The following is a 26,940-nucleotide window of genomic DNA, read 5'->3' on the forward strand; positions in this document are numbered from 1 at the left end:
CCTTAGCCAGAGGTCAGTGCAAAGTAATATATTTTGGATGCCCTCTGGATGGAAAATTGTAGTCAATGCAGCTGCCCTGCCTCTTGGTTTGTGTAGAGGGCATATAAGGGGGTATTGGCCAGAACATGCTGTGATCAAGCAATCCCTGGAGGGCATAATAGCTGTTAGGGGATGTACCTGGGTGGTCACCCCACTCCAGCCCTGAAGGGGCTACAGGCCAAGCTAAGGGCCCACAAAAGGGTACTGCAGAGGGGCAGCCCAGATATAGGCAGAGGCAGCTAGTCCAACCCCCATTGCCATTGATGGGTGGTTTATAGACAGCAGTATGCCCCAGGGAGTGGGGGCTAGATGAAGACTGGCAGTAGCCACTGATGCAAGGTGGGGAAAGGGGGTTGGGGGTTCCCCTGGGAGGGGAGACCCAGAGTGAAGGGGTACTGGGGTGGGCAGAACCCCTGGGCAAAGGGCACTGGGGTCTGGGAGAGACATGGGGGCCAGCGGCAGGTGAGGCACCAGCCAGCAGAGGGCACTCTGGGCTGGGAAGAGATAATTCCCTAGATGACCAGCAGGAGATGCTGCGCCAGTGACTTGTCACCCCGCCACAGGGGACCATTAAAAAACAAGCATAAATTAGTACATTGATAATATACAACAAAATGATATTTTTAATGAAGAGTCTGTGTTTTGCTCCATTTAGAGCCGCTTTTTAGCCCATTTGCACTGAGTATATTCATTTTGTGGCCCAGTATATCTATTTTTAGGAATAAAATACAAAGATTTTTGCAAGTGAAGGAAGTACTAGTTTGTTTAGCAGGTGTTACTGTACTTTATGCAACTGTGTAGAATCTAATTTCAATAATACAAGGAATATTCTATAATTGTGCCCTTGTATGCAGCACTATCAAAGCAGGCATGACAAGTAATTGACATGGTAATAGGTAGAACAAACCCTAGATCTGACAGCTTTGTAATGTTATATGATTTTAAAGATATAATGAATCAGTCTCACCCAACCAAGAAATGTATTGCTTTAGCAACACAATCCATAAAGAGACGTCTACTACATCAATGGCAGACTCCACAGAGTCTACAGTTAAGGATAAGTTACTGTGTACACAGAAGAGGGCATTTTCTTATGATAATACAGGGGTCGGCAACCTCTGGCACGTGACTCGCCAGGGTAAGCATCCTGGCGGCCAGGCCAGTTTGTTTACCTGCCACATTGGCAGGTTCAGCCGACCGTGGTTCGCTGTCCCAGGCCAATAGGGGTGGCGGGAAGCGGCGCGGGCGAGGGATGTGCTGGCTGCCGCTTCCCGCCACCCCCATTGGCCTGGGATGGTGAACTGCGGCCCGTGGGAGCAGCGATCGGCCAAACCTGCCGATGCGGCAGGTAAACAAACTGGCCCAGCCTGCCAGGGTGCTTACCCTGTCGAGCCACGTACCAGAGGTTGCCAACCCCTGTGATAATATATATACTTTTCCAGTCACATACACTAATTGTTCCTTCTTTCCTTACCTCTTGTTCTATCGCATCCCATCCCTTCCCCTTCCTCTCTTTCTGTCTTAGTGTTAGCTTTCTATCTTCACCCATGTTCTTTTGACTCTGCTTTAAGCCCTTCCCTTTCAGTCTCTCTTCATATATCCCTTCTTCCTCTCTTCCATACCCCCAATCTTTTCCGCATTCCCTCAATTTAGACCTTGTTTTGTCCATCAAAAAATCCATCAGTCACAGTCACTGCTTCCCATGCACACACACAAATCACATTATGTCCCTGTCACCCACAAAGACTCAATACGCTAATACTCACATCCTCTCTCCTCTGAGTCCTAGAGCTATGACTTCATCTCTCCTGCCCATCTCAAACCCAGTGGAGCAGAGACAAGGAAAACAATCTTGGGGATGTTTGGAGGCAGAGACCTTTGGAATCTTTTAAAGGTCCAAGAGATTATTTTTCTCCTTGGCTCCTACAAGGGATTTTCTCCACACAACCCCTTACCAACCCCAGGGTGGTAGCTGCTTCTGAAGGGATTATTTTCCCCTCAGATGACAGCATAAATGGCACTGATCTGACGGTTCTCCAGGGTCAGTGATACATGCACTGTCTCAGACCAAGTAGAGTTGAGGTGGGTCCTAAATAGCTGCTCTGTGCTGGCATTAAGCGAGAACTGATACTGGCAGTGGGATATACAAGGACAGGGGACTGCAGTTGGCAATGGGTAGGGAATGGAACTGGACAGTGGTGTCAGAGAAAGGAAGAAGTGAGGGTATGGAGAAATGAGAGAAGGCAAGAACTACAGCTAGGAAGGAGCAGAGGATAGGATGGCAGCAGTTGTTGAAGGGCAGGGTAGAGCAGTGGTTCCCAAACTTTAACAGCCCGTGAACCCCTTTCACTAAATTGTGAAATCTGATGAACCCCCTCCTAAAAATGAATATTTCCAGGGATTTAAGTTTAAATCTCCTCAGTGTGATGGATGCGCTTGCTTTGCTCTGCATAGCTCTTGGAAGTCCGGAACCATTGCCGGCTCCCCTGCTGATGGGGGCGGGGCTTGGGCTGCCAGACCCAACTGCCTGGCCCCGTTCTTCCTGGGGCTCGGGCTGCCAGGCCTGCAACCGGGTCCCACCTGCTGCCTCCAATGCCTGGGGTCCTCTGGCTGTCATTAGTGACATTTTGCTGGTGAACCCCCTGTAACGTTCTGTGAACCCCCAGGGGTTTACAAGCCCCAGTTTGGGAACCCCTGGGGTAGAGGGATATGTAGGGAGAGGAGGGCAAGAGAACCCAGATTGTTTCTTTTACTGGGCTTGTTTGTTCTGCCTCATAGTCATTCCACCCTAGGAAGAGGCATGGACTGCTTGTTCTGGAGACTGGTCCTGTATCGGGGACAACTTCATGGAAATCAAAATAAAAGGTGGATGAGGCAATATCTTTTATTGGACCTACTTCTGTTGGTGAGAGAGATAAGCTTTTGAGGCACACAGACCTCTTCTTCAGGTCTGGGAAAGGTAATCCCAGCATGACAGTAAAATGCAAGGTGGAACAGATTGTTTAGCGTAAGTATTTAGCACATTGTGAGGCATCACCCAAGTGAAAATCAGTGACCTTGACAATTAAGTTTCCACTGGAAATTTCTTGCAACATGCAGTACATAGCTTTTGTATGGTTCTACTTTTAATAAGTTTAATGTCATCTGTGATGTGAAATTATTTTGTTTTTAATGTTCTCAGTGAAAATATAAGATACCATTTGTTTATCTTTCAGTTCTCTCAATTATAACAATTACCTGTCAGTCTTGGATATTTCTCAGGGGAGAAAAGAGAGGAATAGGTAAAGAGAATGGAATAAAAATGTGTGACTTTTCATGAAAAATTCAAGAATTGCTGGCCTCTTACCATGGCAGCCCACAGGGATTGGTTGACCCAGCTGTGGAATGGGATGTGTCATCAAAATCAGCAGACCTGGTCTGGAGGTTGGCAAGGAGGTGGCCAGCCAAAAAAAAGCATTATAACCTATATTATAACTTGCTATATATTATTTTGTTCAAAGGCACTAATGCCTTACAAATTAGGGGTCACTGATGTATAAGCAGTCAGGAGGAAACTCCCCAAAGAAAGAGCTCAAAAGATGCCCTGTAGTAACCCCACCTAAAGAGTTGTTAAGGGCATTGTGTGGGCTTAAAGCACTCATCTGTCTGGCCCTTGAAGCTCCCTGGTGTTACAGAGCAGTTATACAAAAGGACAGATGCCCAGGTCACCTGTCAAGGGCATATGGGCTTGGTGAACAACCTTAGACCAGAGGTTTGCCAGGTAAAAAGCAAAGGGATTAAGGAAAGAAAAGGACCATAGAATTTAAGAAGTGAAACCTGTATGAGGCCCTGGAGAGAGATGAGGTGTATGACAACCGCTTCTGGAAACAGGGCAGGGGTGCCCTGCTACAGTTTCTGCAAGGGGGAGCTGGCTGTGTGGTATTTGGTACCACCTCTGTTCCAGGAAACAGGATTTCTGTACATTTTCTAAATAAACATAATACACTAATAAATGGATGACTCCAAGTCACTGACTTCTGGTCTAAAATGGAAACTGACCTGCAAGGCCCCCAAAACCTACTATGTCTCAGCAAAAGAACAATAATATTTTCGTCTCTGTTCTAAAATTCATATAACTGTACTTGGACTAGGATTCCCTTTTCAAAAGTTGGTTACATTTCTGTTGTCAGTATTAATTATGTGGGTTCATTAATTATTGTCATAAAATGAAGACTGTGTTTGTTGTTGTAGTAGAGCTGTGTCCTTACCCTATATATGAGAGTTGATGTCTACACTGAAATCGGGTGTGACTGCAGCTTGTGTAGGCATACCCACCCTAGCTTTAATTTAGCGAGTACAGCTAAAAATAGCAGTGAAGATCGAGTGGCATGGCCCCTGGGGCAGGCTAATCATGTGCATATGTACCCAGGATTACGTGTGCGCTTGTATAGCCTGCACTGAAACCTGCATCACGGTGTCTCCAGTGCAATTTGTAGTTGGGCACGCTAGATTAAACCAGGGCTGGCATTACCATGAAGTGAATGAACTGAGGCGGCTGCTTCAGGTGCCAGACTGCGGGGGGTGGAGGGGTGCCACTAGGACCCAGAATGTAGAAAATTGTGTCTGCTGCTGGTGCATATGTATTCTCTCTGCTCTAGATGCACAGAGATGCTGGAGTGCTGTGCTGGAGGAAGGAGGGCACAAGAGACATAACAGGCAGGCAGGAGAAAAGTTGAGAGGGAATAACAGAAAGCAGCAGGAGCTGCAGGGGGAGAGAGGAGGAAGAGCCTCTTCTGTGCCTCTCTAGCACCCCCAGGAGCCTGGACTGATTAACACCAGCTTCTTAGGGAGCTTCCTGTTTCCTGCTGCTTCCCTGAACCCACTTGAGGAGAACAGGCAGTCAACTGAAGTAGTAGGAGCCAGTTAGGCCCTTAAGATGCTGATATCTTCCCTCACTCAGGCCCTGCTACCAGCCTGCTTATTTGTCCCCTTCAACTGAGTGTTGAGAGCCACTATAGCTGGCACAGAAGAGCAGTCATGGGTGAAAAAAGAAAACACCCCTCTGGGGCAGCATTCAGAAAGACAGAAAGCAAAGGAAGCTTTTCTATCTAAGCAGGAAGGAGCTCTCCTGAGATACATAGACACAAATGTTCACGGTGAGCCTTCTGGCCCCAGTGAGGATGTGAGTGTTGAGGAGATGCCTGATCTTCCAGTTAGTCAGAGTGCAAGGATTTCAGAACATTCTGAAGAGAGCACAGAAGTTGGCAGAGGAACTTCACACTGAAGCTATTTTCCCACCAATTCAAGAATACAAGAGTCACCGAAGAAGACCTTTTGATTACAAGGCACAGGATAATCCCATAAGAGACCCCAAACAACAATTCAAAGTTGAATTATTTAACCAGGTGCTAGATTGTGCAATACAGTCAGTTGAACGTTTCATGCAGCTCAAGGAATACAGCAGTATATTTGGGATATTGTATGATATTCCAAAACTCCTCACCATACCTGAAGAAGACCTATACCAGCAATGCAGGGCACTAGAGACAGTGGTGACACATGATGACATACACAACATTGATGTGAGTGATTTACGTGATGAACTGAAAGCCCTTTCAAGATACATTTTAGCAGGATCAACTCCAGAGACTGTTCTGGAATATGTGCACAGATAAGATGACCACCCTCTTTCCAAATGCTTTTGTTGCTCTGTGCATACTTCTAACACTTCCTGTAATGGTTGCCAGTGGAGAACGCAGCTTTTCCAAACTGAAGTTAATAAAAACACATCTACGCTCCACAATGACACAGGAGGGGCTGGTTGGCCTTGCAACCATCTCAATAGAGCATGCGCTGGCCCAGACTGTGGACCTTCAGGAAGCAGTTCAAATCTTTGCAACCAAGAAGGCACAGAAAGCACCACTTTGATTATTCAAACAAATAAAAATGCCAGTGCTTACTATGCAGACAAGAAAAGTTACATTTGCTGTTCAGGCGTTTGAAAGTTAAGTGGTACTTAAAATTTTTGAACAAGGCATTTTAAGTTCTCCTTTATTGGGGTAGGTAGCAGAGCAGTACCACGAGAGGAGTAGAACAAGAAGACGGCAGAATTGAGACTTTTCAAAGTTTTGGCCCAAGCAAGGGGGCATGGAGGTGTCATTAGAGCTCCCTGCCTCAGGTGCCAGAATGTTGTGGGCTGGCCGTGGATTAAACCTAAGGTGGGACCGCAGATATTCTTCCATGAGCTGCACCTCCAACTGCTGAAGCAAGAGGCACACTCCCACTCCAACCCCCACCTAGTGTCAGGTTTGATGGATGCTTCTTGTGGAGGGGGGATACTTCTCACCCATGACCTGTCTTCTTCCCATGACCAGCTCCTAGCCCTCACACCCACCTAGGGTGACCAGATGTCCCGAATTTATAGGGACAGTCCCGATTATTGGGTCTTTATCTTATATAGACTCCTATTACCCCCCACACCGGTCCCAATTTTTCACATTTGCTGTCTGGTCACCCTACACTCACCTTAACCTCCTGCATGATGGCACAGAAAATGGACAAAGGAAAAGGAACAAAGACCCCTTTCTCTCAGCTAAATTTAAAAAAAATTAAAGCCAGAATTGAACTCCCATATCAGGGCCATCTAAATACTGCCACCCAGCCCTGATCCAACTTCTGGGGCTTTAGTCACTAGTAACCATTTTCTATTAGGCACTCAGGCAGTGATTGCAGCAAAGAAGCTTCTGTCATGGTAGTTCTGTGCTTGCAGCAGGGTAAGTGCTTAGTAAGGAACCACTGTGACTGTTGTCCCTTTCTGAAGTGTCATTTTTCTGGACATTACACTGCTGCTTAAACAGGAACACAAAATTACTACATAATTGCTTTCCAGCTGTAAATTTCTGTATACTTCGCTTTGTTTTTAGTGCTGATGTTGGTAAGCAGATAATGCAAATTGCTAGTTAATTACCTTACTTCAAGGTAGTGAGAGGCAGCTGCTGGATAACCCTATTGGTGATCAATATCTCTAGAGATTTCAATGCAGTATAATGGTGAGTGATGATTAAAAAAGAGTATTTGTTGGCTGTTTTCTGTGAAAACATCTACCTCTGGTGCTCAAAGTTGGAATTACCACTGAAAAAAGATGTCAGCTATTTTATTGACCATTCCAGAAAAAACCCTAGGTACCTATTCCCCTTCTGATACAACACATCTTAATGGTAGCTCTGCACATATCAGGAGAACATAAGCCTCGGGACATCAAGTTTTGATCTGTGTATTCATAAATACAAACATAGCATGGTAGGTTGACTGTAGACAATAAATTCTGCTTGCTGACTCCTAGACCAGAACTAGGCACTTTATGAATAGTTACTCCCGTGTCATTGGATCAGTTTCTTTCTTTGTGAACAGTACTACTTCTCTCTCTGCCTCTAATATGGGGAGTCAAATCCCATTCTGAATGAGTAGAAATGACCTAATGATGTGTAGAAGGAAACTAGTGTTGCATGAAAGTAGGGGGAAGGGAAATGCAGGTAATCAAACAGTGTAAAGGGTTGTCCTGTAGAACATTAGCTGAAGCTTGAAAGATATGCACAGTGTGGTAAATAGGGGAACTTTAGCATGGAATTCATGCCTTGCTTCATGTTTAAAGAACCACTGTTACTTCCCAGAAGACTTTGAGAAAATGTTCTATTTACAGATAATTTTGTTGCTACACTGTAGCATATGTTGAGGGTTTTTCTTCCCAAAATTTCCAAACCTGCGTGCCAAAAGTTAGGCACCTAAAGCCATATTTAGGTACTTGAATAAAAGCGGTCTGGTTTTTACAGGTATTAATTTCTGTAATTTAAACAGGTATTGTAAGTCTTCAGCTTCTTTGAAAATCAGGTCATAAAGGCACCTAGCATGGGATTTTCAAAGGGGGCATATGATAGTTTGACACCGAACTCTCAACTGAAATGGGCACCTAATTCCCTTTATCCCCCTTTGAAAATTCCAGTCCTAATATTTAGGCGATCAAGTTTGAAACGTGTTCAAGATCTTTGTTCTTTGAGAATTCAACTGCTTCTGCTGCTATTTCTTGAAGGAAGCATAATTAGGGTGAACAGATGTCCTGATTTTATAGGGACAGTCCCAAAATTTGGGACTTTGTCTTATATAAGCACCTATTCCCCCCCACCCCCCCCACACACACACTCCTTTTCCCAATTTTTCACACTTGCTATCTGGTCACCCTAAGCATAATCTTCATTTGTGACATAAAATTATTTGCACAGAAAGTAATTTGATGTCACAACCAAATGACTGATTTCAAGTGAAGGACAGGTTGTAGGAATAGATTAGCTCATACAACAAAAACATTGAGATTGATTTGCTCGTAGGCAGCTGGGTCCCAGTAGCGAAAGTCTGTCTGGAGAATTGGTCACAGCAGTGCAAAGTAGTGATAAGATCAAGTCTGAAATTCCTGGTGCTGCTCAGAGAAAGGATCTGAGGCCTGGCCAGGGCACCCATGAAATGTATTGACTTAGCTTGTTTCCCAGGAGCTTCTTTAACCCATATTTTACAGCTGTGTTGGCTGGAGGCTGTTAATGGCTTCCATCAATCACAGACCTGGTTAAAGATGATGGGTGTGCTAGTAACCACCCTTCATTCAGGCTAAACAGTTGGGCCCCTTTTATATAATGATAGCTGATACAATAGAAGTCACCACCTAAGGCACTGGCCACATGGCAACTGTTTCACAGAGACAGATTGCAAATGCATGGGCCTAGGGATTGTTTGGCAAGCTGTGTGTGTGTAGGAAGCACATAGCCCATAGATAAAAACAATGAGTCCAGAGCCCATAGATAGTGAGAGAAGCATTTGTCAGCGGGGCCCTGAAATAAGGCAGTGAGAGAGAGAGAGAGCTCCTTAGGGCACAGGGCTCACTAGAAAGGCAGGCTTGGAAATTGTAAGCAAGGAAACTTTCTGCTATTTGTGTCTAGTGTGTTCAGGATGTCAGGAGGGAATCCCACAGGGGCTGTGGAGGAATATTCCAGGTCCCCAGTATCTGACTGCACACCAACCCCTCTTTTGGGAGGCAAGTGTTAACCCTAGGGCCAGACACCACACTTAGCAGTAGGGTAATACTTTATCTGAAGGGAGCAAGCCTACCAGAGTAATCACCAGTACCAGGGTAATCACCCCACCTAATGTGAGTTACAACAAACACCAGTCAATACTAGGGGCAGCCCCCAATAATACAATGCACCAAGTATTCCATGCCTAGACAGTTCAATGCTCTCTACCCTGAACTAACTTGTCAGCAGTCCACCTTCCACCCCACTCTGTGCCCCAGGCATAGATGCTAATTGCATGGGTGCTCAGGGGCTCAAGCATACAGAGAAAAAAATAGGGGGTGTTCAGCACTCACTGACCATGGCCCTGCCCCCACTCAACCTCTTGCCCCATAGCCCTGCCTATGCTGCACCTCTTCGTGCCCCAGCTCTCCCCCAAGGCCCCCAGTACTTGCTCCTTTCCAGCTCTCCCCCAGTCACTCACGCTTAAGGCAAGAGGGGCAGACAGGAGCAAGAGGCAGGTGGGAAGCACTCTGGCAGGGGGGCCTCAGGGGAAGAGGCTGAGTGGGAGCGGGGCCTCAGGGCAGAGTGGATGTGGAGCACCCACCAGCAAAACCAAAAGTCAGTGCCTATGGTCCCTGTGGTGAGTTCTGAAGCCAGAGTGTGCTGTGAACTCAAGTGCTGTTCCTAGGTTTTTCTGTATGGATCAGGGCTGATTCAGGCTGCTGTGGGTGCTGAGTCCCCATGTCTGTCCTCTCTATCCTCAGCTGAGCTCCCTCCACTTCTCTAGCCTGCTGGGGAAAGTGCTGGTCCAACTGAAAATCCTCCCACTCCCCAGCATCTGCTCCTCTGTTCAGGGTCCACATAGTGGGTCACAACCAATACTTGTCATTGTTTTGGAGTGATACTCCCACCTGCCAATGGGGCTCAGTCCTCCCATGACCAATCAGGTTCTCTTCTGGAGTGATGCCTATCTGCTCCAATGGGAACTGGGTATTTCATAGACAATCAATTGCAGCCATCCCAGGTATTTGAAGCAATTCTCACCCCCATAATAGGAGTTGATATTATAGTGAGAAATCCAGGGAGTGCTGCCCTCTTCTTCACCCTGCCAATCGGTTTGTGGGGAGGGAGAGAAAGCTGTGTACCACTCCCACAAGGGAAATAGGACTTTGTGTAGTTTTGTAAATAAACAGGATTGCACCAAAGAAATATCTGACTTGTACCATCAATTTTGCTTCCTAATGGAAACAAGCTTGGAAGGCTGTGAATGCTAGCTAACTACTTGGGCCAAAAAGGGGCAACAACTGTTCTTCCCTGAGGATACCCTGGAGAAGGAGGTAGTATAAATACAGCCTGTTTGCCCAGCAAGGGTGAATCAAGCTCCTTGCTTTTATGTAACAGTCACTACTGATAAAAAGAGAGAAAGAGAAGCATGGACATTATAGATCACATAAGCAAAATTGTGTCTGAAGAGTATGTTTTTCAGAGGTTTTCATGAGTTGTCAGGGAAACCCTTTATCAAAATTTGAAAGGAAATCCATTGCCACTTTCACCTTGGTTACCAGCTGCTGGATTGATCTCCTTTTTGGTAATAGTTATACCTATAGCAGAAAGCTTTTTCCTAGAGAGCTTCTGTAAGCAAGCATATCTGATCTGTTGGGCAAGACAGAATTCAGACTAGCACAGGTTATGAAATAGAACTGTATAAAAGTATGAAGTGATATTTTTCTCTCCAGTTTTCTCTTTTCTATAATACTTTCATATGAGAACAAATCATTGAAATTACCTGGAGTCTAAGAATGAAAAGTTGAATTTTTAGTTAACTGCCTCAGGTATAGGCTACACTTAAAAATTAGATTGACCTAGCTTCTTTGCTCAAGGCTGTGAAAAATGTCACACTCTGAGTGATGTGGTTAGGTTGTCCTAACCTGCAGTGTAAAAGCAGTTACGTTAACAAAAGAATTATTCTGTTGACCTAGCTACTGCCTCTCAGAGAGGTGGATTAACTATATCAATGGAAAAACCCCTTTCATCAATGAAGAAAGTGTCTACTTTGCTGCGCTACCACAGCACAGCTGCACACTGTAGCTGTGCTGCTGTAGTATATACCTACCCTCGGAGAGAAAAGGATTTCTGTATGACTCATAGGAATGTTTGGATTGAAGTACTGAGTAGTAGAGTTAAACTCCATTGTGGAGCACTGAATGTGAGAACTCTACAGCACAGAACTATAGAAATTAAAGGACTGGACTCCCCAGTAAGCCGGGACTTTTGCCTCTCTGAACAGAGTAGAAGGGCAGTTATGGCTATAACTTCCCAAGTACTTTTTTTAAATCAGTTATAACAGTATTGTAATATTTTTAAAAGAACTCAATGGAATGGCCTAGTTTAACAGATTTCCTTTTATTCCTTTAGAGAGGGAATTGGGAATGGGATCTGATAAGATAAATAAGGCTGAGAATTCTAAGGGTCATTCATTTCTTCTCAGATATTTACAGGAAGCCGTACGCACATTCCAACTTGTGCAAAGCACCCTGAGAAGCCCAGGCTCAATCATAGTACTTGGCTTTTATACAATATTCTCCCTGTACAGATCTCAACTTTTTCCAGAGATGGATAAGTATCATTATTCCCAATTTACAAGTGCAGAAACTGACAAAACAGAGGTGGAATGACTTGCTTATAGCCACACAGCCTGTTGGTAGCACCAGGGGCGGCTCCAAGCGTGTGCTTGGGGCGGCATGCCGCGGGGGGGCGCTCTACCGGTCGCCGGGAAGGCGGCAGGCAGGGTGCCTTCGGCGGCATGCCTGCGAAGGGTCCACTGGTCCCACAGCTCCGGTGGACCTCCACCGAAGCCGCGGGACCAGCGGACCTTCCGCAGGCACGCCTGCAGGAGGTCGACCGGAGCTGCGGGACCAGCGACCGGCAGAGTGCCCCCCGCGGCATGCCGCCGTGTTCGGGGCGGCGAAATGTCTAGAGCCACCCCTGGGTAGCACAGCCAAAAATAGGCCCAGGTCTTCTGACTCCAAGCCCACTGGACCATACTGCCTTCGTAGAAGTCAGTTCATAACATCTAAGAGTGATTTGTGCAAGTTAAAGTATTTGTGCTTTCTCCATAGCAAAACTTTCCAATAGCAGGGACAAATATACTAGATTTGAAGTTCCCAGTTGTGCTCTGTGGACAACTACTGGTGGGTGGTCTGTGGAGAGCTGGCTTATCAGGTGGTGCTGACTCCTCCTTCTTTTCAAATGCTAAATTGTATTAAAAGACAGCTAAGATTAAATACTTTTCTAATGCTACTTTTTCATGTCCTTGCTATAGTTGGCATAGGATTGTGAACAGAAAGTGATCCACCAATCTCTATTAAAATGTGGTCCACACCATGAAAAAGGTTGGGAATGTTTGTACAAAAGATAATTTTTAGTAACGTGATTTCCACATGTTGCATTTTTATTTCAATTTCCTTTGTGGTACAGTCTTGTACACAATGTTAGTAAATATTCGAATTACAATTTCCTTTGTATCATTTTTAAGGATGTGTCTTCCTAGAGACTTGTTAACCAGTATCATGGATAATGTGATATCAGAGCCACTTTCTTCTGAAACTGAACAAGGAGCTTAATTAAATAAGGAAAACAGTGTTAATGTTAAAGCTTTTTTTCTCTCTCCATTTCACTGTAGAACTCATGCATAAAACCTTCCCCTGCCTGGTTTCCTGAAGCAGATTTAAAGGAACAGTACACATATATTCATGCCCTAGCAGAGGTTCTCAAACTGTGGTCCACAGACCACCAGTGGTCTGCGAGCTCTATTCAGGTGGTCTGCGGATAATTCCCTCTAAGGTGTGCACCTGGGAGGTCGCACATGAGAGAATGAAGGGCCACCCACCTAATTAGTGGAGCCACTAATTAGGTGCCTGGACCCTGGAGAAGACGCACATGTAAGGTGAGGTGGTAGCCTTAGGGGGAATAGAGGGCAGGTGGGAGGGAGCAGTGGGGTGAGAAGACGGGGTGGGGGGAGTTTGGGATGTGCAGGGCTGTGATGACCAGAGAAAGAGGTGACTTTCCCCAGCTTCAGGGCTGCAGCTGCTGGGGAGAGATGGCCCTCCTTCCCAGCCTCAGCTCTGTGGCTGCTGTAGCAGGGGAGAGAGAGACACACACACACCCCCTTCCCAGCCTCAGCTTGAGAACTGCTGTAGCAGAGGAGGGAGGGCACATCCATCGCATTAGAAAGGTAAAACTACTGATATTAAAATATGAGTTGTGTGCTTTTATTTGTAGAACCAAAAAAGTTAATTATTTTTATATAACACTTTTAGCCACAGCACTTTACAATAGTTAGCTAACGGTACAAATAACATTTGGAAATATCATTAAGTGGTCCGTCGAGACCCTCAGCAATTTTCAAGCAGTCCACGAAAAAAAAAGTTTGAGAACCACTGCCCTAGAGATAATTGGTGCATTACTAGAAAAATTGTTCTGATTGAATTAACTGGGCAAATGGAACGGCCTTTGAATCACAACCCCCAAAGCATAGAAAAATCATTGTCTTATTCCAAGACAAACCAGAGAGACTGTACCATAGGGGCACAATTTTGAATGTTCCTTTCAGTTTCAGGCTACATCACATGCTCGAGTCTTGAATAGACACTGCACTGAGATGGCTGCAAGTGGAGTCTGTGACAAAGCTTGATTAAATTTCTGCTAGTCTGAAATTACCATCTGTGTATCCAGTGTTGTTTCCAAGATAAATCTTTCAACTTCCTCATTCTTGATCTGCCAAGAAAATAATTTATTGGCCTTTTCACCCCATTCATATACAAGTGCACTTGAGTGTAGCAACTGCTTACAGACCTGATTCTCAGCCAATTTTTTACATTCCTCCCAGAAACCATTTATAAATTATCAAATATTAGAGAAGATTTTCCGGTAGGGCAAATAACTGAAGTGTTTCACCCTTAGGAAAATGTCAAGAGTAACTGTTCCCTGGCTGTCTGCACTCCTTTTCCCATTCCATTACTCATCCAGCAATAGCCTCCTCAGTGTTTCTCCTCAAAAGCACAATATAGTTGGCATGGAGTCTTCTCTTCTGCAGCTATTGCTCTCTGAAGGAGCTATTCTATATTTCTGGGCCTCATTAATTCTCCATCTCTTTTCAAAGCTTTTCTCTAAACATAACTTTCTCCCTTGCCTATACCTCTTAATTTCAATCTCCGGCAGCTTTCATGTTCCATTTTAACTTTAGGGGGTAGATCCTCTTCTACAGTCTGGGCCCTTTGCATCCCTCAAATTGTGCAAAGGGGCTGAAAAGCAGGTGGCTCTCCTCAGCTGGAGATTCTCCTTGCACAAGGGAGTCTCCAGTGAGAAGAGCTCTGTGATAGGCCACCCACTGGGACTTCATGGAACAAGGGATATGTTGAGTTCAGGGGTGGAAAAGAAGTTGATGTATCTGGAAGACAATGCGCTCCAGTAATCCACAGAGGTGGAAAGCCCTTTAGCACTGTATCCAGTCAGTGTAGATAAGAGCAGTCCCTAAATTGTACTAGTCTGTGCTAGGTCTGGTGTAGAACTGACCCCAAGATAACAAAGGTGAAACTTACTTCCTTGAAGTCCCTTTCCTACAGCTACACCAATTATTCAAAATTATTCAGTGAATAATTTATCTAATTATTGCTGTGTAAACTTCTTTACAAGCAGTTGACTCTGAGTTTTCTATAGTAAAAATTAAAGTTCTTTTGACTGGACTTACAGGTCACATGGTATGTTTCTGTTCCTTTCTTGAATGAGTATAACTCTTAAATGGAGTATTCTTGTGGCTCTGATCCCAGGATATTAGCGAGACAAGGTAGGTTAGGTAATATCTTTTATTGAACCAACTTATGTTGGTGAGAGAGACAAGCTTTCAAACTTACACAGAGCTCTTTTTCAGGTCATTCATATAATAAGGTTTCCAGTGTGAGTAGTTCTCATTATTGTCATAAAAAGAATATAAAATTTATAATTTTCTAATGAGTCTATGAATATTCCTATCAGACACATATTTGCAAATATTAGTGGAAAGTAAACACAGAGGTAGTGCAGATGAAACTTCAAGACTGTAATGCAGAGGGTTAATTGTATTAGTGCAGCAATCTGAAAGTAACACCACTACTGGTGTTTGGCTAAATAAGGAACTCATTGAGAGATGTTTGTACATAAGATTCAGAGACTGCAAAGGCCGAAGTCATAAGTGGAGAGTGATTTTGTTTCAGAAATTCAAGACTGATGCCTTCCTTCTAATGCTCCTCTAGATGTGTGATGCACTGGACCTTATGGAGCCATGGTTGGGGAGCAACACAAAGAAGATAGGCAGATAAGCAACCATGCACCTGAAACCCTCATTGGCCATAATGGGTCTTTCTAAATTAGGATAAAAGGTGTTTTAAAAAAATGTTAGCTAACACATCTAAACTAATACATTTTAAAACATTACTGTAAACAGGGCACATCTATACTATAATGTGTTAGTTGAGGTGAACCCTAGAGAGGAACCTTGGGTTTGCCTCAGGCAGATAATCTTGTCCACCTAAACATGTTATAATACAATTTGCCTTGTCTACCCTAGTATTTTAAGAAGTGTTAATTAAATGTGTTAACACATTTTTGGAAAAGTGCCTTTATCCGAATCTATACAGATTCTATTAATGGGTTCATAGATTTTAAAGCTAGAATGGACCATTATGATAATTTAGTCTGACCTCCTGTAGAACACAGGCCACAGACCTTCCCCCAAAATAATACCTAGACCATACCTTTTTTTTTTTTAAATCCAGTCTTGATTTAAAAATTGTCAGTGACAGAAAATCCACCATGACCCCTGGTAAATTGTTTGAATGCTTAATTGCCCTCACTATTAAAAATGTACCCCTTATTTCCAGTCTGAATTTCTCTAGCTTCAAATTCCAGCCATTGAATTGTGTTATATCTTTTTCTGCTAGGTTGAAGAGCCCATTATTAAATATTTGTTCCCCATGTAGACACTTATAGGTTGTAATCAAGTCATTCCTTAACCTTCTCTTTGTTAAGCTAAATAAATTGAGCTCTTTGAGTCTATTACTATAAGACATTTTTTCTAATCCTTTAATCATTCTTGTGGCTTTTCCCTGAACCATCTACAATTTATCATCTTTCTTGAATTGTGGACACCAGAATTGGACATAATATTCTAGCAGCAGTTGTACCACTGCCAAATATAGACGTAAAATAACCTCTCTATTCTGATTCGAGATTGCTCTGTTTATAAACCTCAGGATTGCATCAGCTGTTTTGGCGACAGCATCACACTGGGAGCTCATGTTCAGCTCATTATCCACCATGACACTGCTGGAGAGTCACTGCTTCACAGGATAGTCCCCTATCCTGTAATTATGGCCTACATTCTTTTTTCCTAGATGTATATGTGTACATTTAGCTGTATTAAAACATACATTGTTTGCTTGCACCAAGACCAGTTTAACAAACCATTCAGATTGCTCTGAATCAATTTTGTTCTGAATCAGATTGTTCTCTTCATTATTTACCTCTCCTCCAATTTTTGGGACCTCTACAAACTTTATCAGTGATGATCAAAATCTTAAATAGTGTAGGGCCAAGAGCCAACCTCTGTAGGGAGCCACTGGAAACACACGCACTCTATGACAACTCCCTGTTTACTATTACATTGTGAGACTTGTCAGTTTTTAGTCCATTTAATATATGCCATGTTAACTTTATACCATTATAATTTTTTAATCAAAATGTCTTGTGGTACCATGTCAAACATCTTGCAGAAGTCTAAGTATATTACGTCAACACTATTACCTTTATCAACCAAACTTGTAATCTCATCAAAGATATCAAATTAGTTTGACAGGATCTATTTTCCATAATCCCATGTTTATTTGCATTAATTACATTACACTCCTTTAATTCTTTATTAATTGAGTCCCATATCAGCAGCACCATTAATTTGCCCAGAATTGATGTCAAACCTATAATTACCTGAGTCATCCCATTCACCCTTTTTAAACATTGGCACAACATTAGCTTTCTTCCAGTCTTTCAAAACTTCCCCAGTGCTCCAAGACTTATTGAAAATCAATATTAAACGTCCAGTGAGCTCCTCAGCCAGCTCTTTTAAAACTCTGGGATGCAAGTTATCTGGACCTGCTGATTTAAAAATGTCTAATTTTAGTAGCTTTTCTTTAACATCTTCTAGAGATAATAGTGGAATGGAAAGAGTGTTATCGTATGATGAGACTATATCATATGTTCTTTCCCCAAATAGGGAACAAAAATGTTTATTAAACACTTCTGCCTTTTCTGTATTATTGATAATTCTACCATTTCCATATAGTAATGCACCAATACTACTATCATGATTCCTTTTTTTGTATGTTTGTCTAGATTAGGATAGAAATAGAGGTTAAATTGGAGATAGCTAACTCATATTAGCTAAACCAGGCCTTGATATAACCACAACCATTTCCTGTACTGTAGACGCAGGTTAATACATTTTACTTCAATGTAGCTGGTCGAGGTCAACCTTCAAGGGAAAGCTAAGGATCTTAGGGCTGACTTTAACCAGCACAATCAAGGTGAAAAGTGGTAACCTGCCTCAACAATAAGGAAAAAGTCATGGTTAGTTAATATATGTTAGCCCTAAGCCTCAACTTCTAGACAAAAGCCTTGGACATAACAAGATTGTTTGCTGTTATATCAAAGTATTTCTTTTTTCCTTTTTAGTGGTCTTTTTATGTAAAAGAATTAGGCTATGTTTTATTGATTCAAGGAAATCTTGTACAAAATTTTCATCCTGGGAACAGTTCCACAAGAGACTATTCATGTTCCAATGGCACTGCATGATAAACAAAGAAAGCCAATTATGAATTTATGTTACTATCTGATGCTTAATATTCATCCCTTTTGTACTTTGTCATTTGCTTGAGGATAAAGTATACTAGACCTCATAAAGCAGGTTTGAAAGTTGATTCAAACATTTTAAAACCATTATACAGTACCTGAGCCATTATCTATGACAACTGTTGCTGGGATTATGTTACTAGTGAATATAGATTTCCTATTTAATATGGTGCTTGATAGGATTTTCAATATCTGGAAAGATGAAATAATTATCAATAATGAACATGTAGCCCTTTCTATTGCAGGGAAATGAATCAGAGACCAGCAGATATGCAGGCTTTATTCCAAATACCATTAGCATCCTGCAAGTGCTGCATAGTAAATAATACCATTGGCTCTTTTGGTTTCAATAATATTTAAAACCCGCACTTAGTACTTGTTTAATATTTTAGTATTGAGCCAGTAAATAGTTTTATGAGTCTATCCTTCACATTTCTTAGTTCCTAGACATTTCTATTTAGCATTTTCTAGGTCTTTGTTTTATGTAGACATGGGCATTATCATTCTGTTAATTTTCAGGAATACTTGTTTTACATGTTCTAGTTTATCCTTGAACAGAAGCATTACTTCTGTGAACCACTAAGCAATGTGTAATTTGAAGATCACTGTAATTATGGGTCTTAATTATTTTCTATTTCCTGTTTTTCCCCTGTCTTTGTTAATTTTTTTCTTTTTGACTGTTTTTCCATTCAATTTTTTTAATCTCCCCTTCCTATTCCCCACTTAGCCAAAGAGACAATGCTGCATGAGGTGGAAGTATGGGGATGGTTCCATAAGATCAGACATGTATGCTTTTGTGGTTTAGCTGAGTGCCATGGAAGCAAAGCAGAGAAGCTTTGGCCTGTAGGCTGTAGCACTGTACCTGTGAGCTGCACCTGTGTATTGCTTCCTATTTATGCAGGGATGGAAAGCAGGTGGTGGTCAAAGAGCAGCGCACTACTTTACCCACAATCACAAATGTACATTTCATTAGGGAGAGGCTGACTGAGGGTCATGTAACTTTCACCAGTTCACTGTTGTTCTCATCTGCCCAGCAATTCCCCTGGACTAAGCTGGGGCTCCCACAACTGAGCCCATACTCCAGATTAGGAAACACTGCTTTAGACAAAATCTAGTGTGTAGGACAACAGTTCTCAAATCAGACTTGCACATTAACAGACTGTACATCCTATTTTTTAATCATCACAGAATTAAAATCTTTAACACTCAGACCTTCATGTCATATAGTTGCTCACCCTTCCTCACTGAAATGTGGATGAAAGAAAGAATTAAAAACACAAAGGATTGGATCCTTAAATACCTGTAAGTGATCTTCAGTAGTAGGATGGGTCAATCAGAAATGATCAGCAGTACAGCATTTAATAACTACAATTTATTCTCTTAAACAGGACTGGGTTCCTTTAATTTTTTAAATAAATTTATGTTAACACTAGCATCATCTATGATTGAAGATAACCGCAGAACATTTTTTCCATAATTTCTCATTACGACAATAATATATTCATAATCTGATCCACAAGAGGGCACCAGACAAGGATGCTCAGAGTAGCTCAGTTAGAAATACAAAATGCACATGAATTAATTTAATGTCAAAACATGAAAAAAATACCCTGCTGTAGATTGCACAAAGTTATTTTAGCTTTAATAGATAACAAGACATTAACATCTGAATTTTTATTTATTACAAATTATAGCTCTTAAATGCTGTTAACAAGCCTCCGTTCCACAGAATCGAGGGAGATACAGTATAATTAAAATTCATTTTAGGGTACAATGTTACTTACATAGTTGTTTACAGCCTATGCATACAAAGGTTAGGAAACTGCATAAGTTACAATATATCATACAAGTAGCAGTTGTGGAGACAGTAAAACAGAAATGAAATTTCCATGAGATAAAGTGGCTTATTTCAGGGAAAAACTTGAGTGTGTGGGAAACTCAGAGGCAGCAGATCAGATTCTTTATTGCCTTCAGCCTTGTCTAATTATTCCTTGTCCAGTCACTGTGTAGTGAGTGGGAAGTGTGTATAAAATGCCACTAACAATTAATATAAGTAGAGAATTCTGATTGGGTGTAATTTTGTATTTGGTAATATAACTAATTATAAATTTTTGCATTCATTTTGCAAGGTGCAGATTACCAAGGTGCATCATCATCAGTGAAGAGAGAGCCAGAAAAATTAAGATACATTGTCTATGGTCAATCACTGGCATTTCTGTGCCATATCCCAGTCTAAACCTTGATAGAGAGAACTAAATGTAGTAACTCAGTCTCCTAACATGACTGTTTTAAAAGTATTTTTACAGATGTTTCACAAAGTTTCCTATCCTCACTTTCAAGGCCCTTCCCAGCTCCGCTTCTCTGAACTTATCTGCTCGTGTGTCTTTTTGAATCACGCTCAAATACTCTCTGACAATGATGCTAGCCTTGACAACGTCTGCTTTTTCCACATCCATGTCTGTTTTCTTCCACACTGCCTAATAATATGCAAGGCAATTGCCCTCTTCTTCCAATCCTTCAAGACCCGCTTCTTCCATGTCTCCTACAATAAATAATAAAATGATGGGTAATTTGGTATAGTTGAGAGATTTCTTATTAATGACTAAAATAAGTGCACACAGTTTAAGTATTTAAAAATATTGGAAGGGATATAAACCCTCAGACATCGGGGTATAAGCCAGTCTCTGAAGGAGCTAGAAAAGTCCTTCCCTAAAGGTACAAGGGGGTTAGATAATAGCTTTCATTGGACCAGCTTCTGTTTGTGAAAGAAGCTTTTGAGCTACACAAGAGTTATTTTTCACGTAGCTTATTCCATAATTGCCCACAGTACTGGGTTTATAATGGCACTAACGGTGCCATGCCCACACTCAGATGGGCCTGGACTGTAGCTTGGCCCTGTCCCCTCCTCTGCCCCAAGGCCTTACCTGGCCTCTTCCCCCTGAAGTCCTACCTGCTGCTTGCTTCTCTCTGTCCCCTCCCCCCTGCTCGCTCCTCTCCCCTCCATGCAAGTGGGGCCCTGGGGGGAAGAGGCCAGGCAGTGGTGGGGCCTTGGGGTGGATCACAGGTGGGGCCTTGGGAGGAAGAGGCCAAGCAGGGGCAAGCTTTCTAGGTATAGCATGTGTGGGAACTCGGTCCGGGAAAGAGGCCGAGCAGGTATGGGCCTTGGGGCGGAGCAGGGGCCAGGGCCAGGGCCGAGGCCATGGTCTGGATACCAGGGGCCCACAAAAGATTAATCCGGTCCTCATTACTCACTTCAGCATTTCTTCCCAGGGTGGCAGGTTTGTATAATTTTTGGTGATGCCCAGAACAGATCCAAGTCCTGCCTCCCCTTTCTCTACCTGCCTAAGGCTCTGGGAGAGAGTTTGGGTGTGGGAGGGGTGCAGGCTCTGGGAGGAAGTTTGGGTGGGGGGGGGTGCAGGCCCTGGGCTGGGACAGCGGGTTGGGGTGCAGGAGAGGGTGTGGGCTCTGGGAGTGAGTTTGGTGCAGGTTCTGGGTTGTGGCAAGGGGTTGGGGTGCAGAAGGGTGCAGCGCTTACCTTGGGTGGCTCCCGAAAGCAACCCGCACACCTCTCTTGCAGTGGCTTCTAGGTGAGGGGGCCAGGGAATCTTTGTGCGCTGCTGCCTGCAGCCACCACCCCAGCAGCTCCCATTGGCGCTGCGGAGTCGGCGCTTGGGGTGGGGGCAGCATGTGGAGACACCCTCACACATACCCCGCCCTGGGGCTGCAGGGACAGGCCGGGACTCCGGGAGTGGTGCGGAGCGAGGCTGGGCAGGAAGCCACCTTAGCCCCCGTGCACTGCTGGTGGTGATGGTGGCCCCTGGGAACACTCTGGGGGAAGCATGTGGAGGCGGCAGGCGGGGCCGGGAGAGAGACCTGGCCCTGAACGTTGGTGGAGTCAGGCTCCCAGGCTCTGAATATTTCTGGAGCACGGGCACCATGGCCCCATATAGCTCACCACCCCTGTTTCTTCCTCCTCCCTTTGAAAATATCTATTACTGGTCACTGGCAGAAACAGGATACTGGATTAGAAGAACCACTGGTCTGAGCTGATCTGGGAATTCCTATCCTACTACATTTGTCATGCCCTCTACACACTAGTCAAAGATAAACATCAGGGTCCCAGAGACTTGCGTGGGAGCACTGGATTCATAGAAGGAGGCAGGTGCACTTGTTTTTTTCATACTAACATTACTGCATAAGGTAGAAGGCTGAATGCATTAGCTGATAATAGTTTTCTTAGGTCACAATCCTGCAGTGGACTATACAGAGTCCTGGCCTTCACTGGGACTCCACTGAAGCTCCGTCAATGTTTACACTATAAAGTTTGGTCAATGCAAATTACATCAGCATACAGCCACCAAAGTTAGCATATTGTGTGCATGAATACTTGACTGCTTGAGTCAGGGCTGTGTGTACTCACTGGGAGTGCTTGTGTCAATGCAAAGTGCAGTGCACCACAAGTAGGTATCTAGGTGCCACCCCTCACCGTTAGACACAATGCCTTTGGGGAAATGTTTGTAATGCCCCTTTGCCATGTACATTGGCCGAACCGGACAGTCTCTACACAAAAGAATAAATGGACACAAATCTGACACCAGGAATTATAACATTCAAAAACCAGTAGGAGAACACTTCAATCCCACTGGTCACTCAATAACAGACCTAAATGTGGCAATTCTTCAACAAAAAACTTCAAAAACAGACTCCATTGTGAAACTGCAGAACTGGAATTAATTTGCAAACTTGACACCATCAAATTAGGCCTGAATAAAGACTGGGAGTGGTTGGGTCATTACAAAACCTAAACCTAATTTCCCCTATACTAATTTTCCCCTACTGTTACTCATACCTTCTTGACAGCTGTTTGAAATGGGCTACTCTCATTACCATTATAAAAGTGATTTTTCCTCCCTTGGTATCCTGTTAATTGAATTGTCTCATTAGACTGACCTCTCACTTGGTAAGGCAACTCCCATCCTTTCATGTGCTGTGTATTTATACCTGCTAATATATTTATATTTTCCACTCCACGCATCTGATGAAGTGGGTTCTAGCCCACCAAATCGTATGCCTAAATAAATTTGTTAGTCTCTAAGGTGCCACACCAACTCCTTGTTGTTTTTGCTGATATAGACTAACATGGCTACCTCTGAGATTGCTGAGGGATATTGTGAAAAACACGGCAAACGGGCCCTGCAGGAGGGGGCGTGCAGATGGGGGCAGTGATCCCCGGAGCCCCAATCCGTACGGTAGCCCGGGGAGGCCAAGGGGACGGTGCGGCTGGCCAGCAATATAATACATTTAAGCGTAAATCTTCACTTGGGTGCCAGCACTGGCCCAGACTGTTCCCTTCCGCCCGCGGCCAGACGTTGCCTCAGGAAGGAGACTCCTCCCTTGTCCCCATCACGGGGACTCCGATTCTCCCTCGGGGGAAAGGAAGGAGGGTGACGGAGTCACACCACGCGCTCACACGCCACCAGGTCACGCCAACAGCTTGGGCGGAGCCTCATGCGCCCCCTCTCTTCCCTTCCGGGCCGACGGCAAATCGGTTGCCATAGTAACGTTAAAACTGGGACAGTTCCGCTTCTGCAGCCCCGCCCCATCATGTGACGCTCCAGCCCCAGCCGCTGCCGTTAGCTTCCTGGAAGAGGCCGGTCCACTGTGCGCGAGCGCGCAAGTTCCGTTCGGCAACAGGGCAACCGGCAGGTGAACAGCAGCAGCAGCAGCATGTCCGCGAGCGGCCTTGGCTACAATGAGCAGGGCGGGGAGGCGGCGACGGAACAGGGGCAGGAGGCGACGCCCACCACAGCCCCCTCCGTCCCTGCGGCCTTCGGGCTCTTCAGCAGCGACACCAAGAAGTAAGGGAGGAGGGGAGTGCGGGAGTCCGGCATTGGGGCGGAGTGGGCAGGGCAGACAGTGCGGGTGTGGGGGATACACTGACCGTTACCGCGCTCCTATGCCCAGCTTCAGATGTTGAATGAGACTCCGCTGGTTGATTGCCACAAACCCCCTTACTTACTACACAACTTCTAAAAACAACTTCCTTGGAGAGCTGTTTGCATGAGTTAACAGCCCCAGGAGACCAAAACGATGCGAGATTAATGTACCCTGGTGGAAGTACTGTTTTTAGAACCAGTCGGTACCTGATGGTACAGGCATTTCCATGCAAGTTGTGTGTGTGACAGGTACTATCCAAAGGGGCTCTTGTAGGAAATCGGTGACTACCATTTTTCTGATTGCCGTATAAAACATATAGTTACTGCCTCTGTTTAAACAGTTGGTGTCTTTTGTTAATAGATAACAGAACAAAAATACACTTTAAAATTGTTCTAGTTTTAAACTGTTTTAGGTTGTAGTTCATCAACAATTTTGATGCTTAAAACCCAGTGAAAGATCAGTTTCTTTTTACAGGTAAATAAGCGCTCTAAAGGGTGCCAGTATTCTTATGGGACACTTGTAGCTATGATGTTTAAACTAGACACCTCCATGGGTTGGTGTTAAACATAATGTGGAAGTTATTGTTTAGTTTTGCACAGTGGTCTCAGGACAAAACTGACGAACTAGAATATCCTTGGATTTAGCCTGGAGACTGTGTGTAAGCATACTGGCACAGAGTGTCTGCATTCTCTTAAACAAACAAATTTGAAAGACAAGAAACACATCTAGTATTAAATAGCGGAGTTCAAGAAAGACAAGGTGGGCCAGGTAATATCGTTTATTGAGTCAACCTCTGTTGTACTCCTGAGGGAGTTCTGTGCAGAATATTATGGAATTCTGCAGAATTCTGCAAATTTTATTTGTCAATAAATAAATGTGGAGGTCCAGCATGACAATGGATAGCACAGACGACTGGCTGCATGCCTAGGGACCAACTTCCTCTCTTTCTCCTGGGTGCAACCTCCTGTCTGGCCCTGGCCCCACCCCATTCCAAACATTTACCCAAAGTCTCCACCCCTTCCTGCCCCTATTCCAAATCCTTTCCCAAATCCCCGCCCCGCCTCCTCCCCTGAGTGCGCCGTGTTCCTGCTCTTCCCCCGGGAGCATGCTAATGCTGCCAAACACCTGTTTGGCGGTGGCCGGGCGGGAAGTGCTGGGAGGTAGGCAGAGGAGTGGGGATGCAGCACACTGAGGGCGGGAGGAGAGGGTGGGGCGGAGGAGGAGGGGGGAGCTAGGTGTGGGGTGAGTGGGTTCTGTGCGGGGCAATCTGGGTGTGGGCAGCTCAGTGGTGGGTCTGGATGCAGGGGGGATTTGTAGGCACCAGGGGCTAGTTGCAGGAGGATTCTGGGTGCAAGGGTAATGGGATTCTGCAGGGGGGTCTAGGGGAAGGTGGTTGTGGCTCAGTGGAGGCGTCTGGGTGCTGGGAGTTGGGGCTTGGAGATGTGGGGATCTGGGTGCAGCTGGTTGGGACTCAGTGGTATAGTGGTCCAGATGTGGGGGGCTCATGGGATGGTCTAGGTACTTAGGGGGTGGGGCTCATCTGCATGGGGGTTCAAGTGCAGGGGGCTCAGCGAGGGCTGCTCTGGGTGCAGGGGTTGGGGTCTGGATGCAGGGGGGAGATGCTTGGTGGGGGTCCATATGCAGAGGAGGTGGGGCTCGACGGGGTGGGTCTGGGCCTGGGGGTCTGGATACAAGGGGGTTGGACAGATGGGGGATTAGCTCCCCATACAGTGTCCCCTCCCCTGTGACTGGGGAGCGATGTGGGCAGGAAGTGGGTGGGGGCTGTGGAGCTTGGGGAGGTTTCTGGGGGTGTGTCTGACCTGGCTCTGGCCACTCTGTATTCCTTCCCCTGCCCAGCCGGAACTGGCAGATGAGCCTGGTGCAGGGTAGGAGCCAGTAGCTGGGTTGGGGCTGGAGAGGTCTGGGTGTGGGGGGGATGGGGCTCGGTGGGGGGGCGTGTCTGGATGCAGTGGGCTCTGTATGCAGGGGGGAGGCTTGGCAGGGTGGGGGTTTGGGTGTGGTGGTCTCTAGTGCAGGGGGTTCTGGTTGTAGAGGTGTGAGTCTTGGCGGGGGGTCTGGATGCATGGGGGTTGGGCAAAGGGGGGATCTGACCTGCCCACCCCCTCTGATGGTTGCTCTGGGTGCTGGAAATGATTCACCCACTCTGCTGGGGAGGGGTCCATGACTGCTGTAACAGCTTCCCTTTGCTTCCCCATCAGAAAATCAGATTTTTTTTTATTTAAATCGGATTTTTTGATAGGTTATTTCCTTAAAAAGCATTTTATCTAAAGATAGTTTTAATTATACATTATAGCTCAAAGATCTCTCACCATGGAATAGGGATTATAAATTCTAGTTCTATAGTATGAGACAATATATTCATGTAATGTTTAAGAAAAGTTTTGTAAATGAGTTCTAATAGTTCATGGATTAGGGACCCAATCTTGTGGGGTTCCAGGGGCTTCTGTATAGATTATTTAGGTTAATCTTTCTATCTACCCAATGGGACTCAGTGCTCAATCTAGAAGATACCATCAGAGATGCTTAGTTTTGCAGTTCTCAAACTGTGGATTTGTGTCTCCAAAGATAACATGCTTGTTAACAGCAAAAGTGTTTTTAAATAAATAAATAATATATAGAGGTGAGAAACAGCCCTCAACCCTATTGTCCCTCTGCAAATTTGTGTACACAGTCAATCCCTTACCCCTCTCTAAAAGTGCAAAGTTTCAAAAAGTTAAATTAATAGAAGATTGTTGGGGGCGAAATATATCTGGACAAGGAGAAGAAGTTTGAAGATAAATGTGAGAAGCATATTCCAGAAGTCTTGAGGTCTTTCTGAGTGTAGCCTTCAGTGATTTGAGATCTACCATACCATTCTCTCACTAGAAGGGAAAACCTATAATGGCAGCATTCCGTAAAAGAGACCCAGTTTGGGAATATTTTAATGAAGTTCCTCTACCTGTGGGTAAGACAGGCACGTCAGCAA

General features: G+C 44.5%; 1 protein-coding gene and 1 long non-coding RNA gene across 3 annotated transcripts in view; one reads left to right on the forward strand and one right to left on the reverse strand.

Moving 5' to 3' along the window:
- Positions 1-19,642: 19,642 nt before the first annotated feature.
- LOC120408046 lies at positions 19,643-23,573 on the reverse strand. Its single transcript, XR_005600382.1, has 2 exons — positions 23,165-23,573; positions 19,643-20,559 (listed from the first exon to the last, which is right to left on the reverse strand). It is a non-coding gene; the product is annotated as an uncharacterized LOC120408046 (long non-coding RNA).
- Positions 23,574-23,597: 24 nt separating this feature from the next.
- The window catches only part of AP3B1 (adaptor related protein complex 3 subunit beta 1), a 261,412-nt gene continuing 258,069 nt past the window's right edge, over positions 23,598-26,940 (forward strand). Inside the window, exon 1 of one of the 2 annotated variants that reach the window (XR_005600381.1) lies at positions 23,598-23,875. Coding sequence is in view for 1 of the 2 variants with exons in the window: in XM_039544543.1 (XP_039400477.1) it covers positions 23,745-23,875 (131 nt within the window). In the remaining variant the exon portion in view is untranslated. The remainder of the gene's footprint in view (positions 23,876-26,940) is intronic. The other variant, XM_039544543.1, reaches the window with a different exon arrangement.

The sequence above is a fragment of the Mauremys reevesii genome, linkage group 6 (assembly GCF_016161935.1).
Source record: "Mauremys reevesii isolate NIE-2019 linkage group 6, ASM1616193v1, whole genome shotgun sequence".
Classification (NCBI taxonomy): Eukaryota; Metazoa; Chordata; order Testudines; family Geoemydidae; genus Mauremys; species Mauremys reevesii.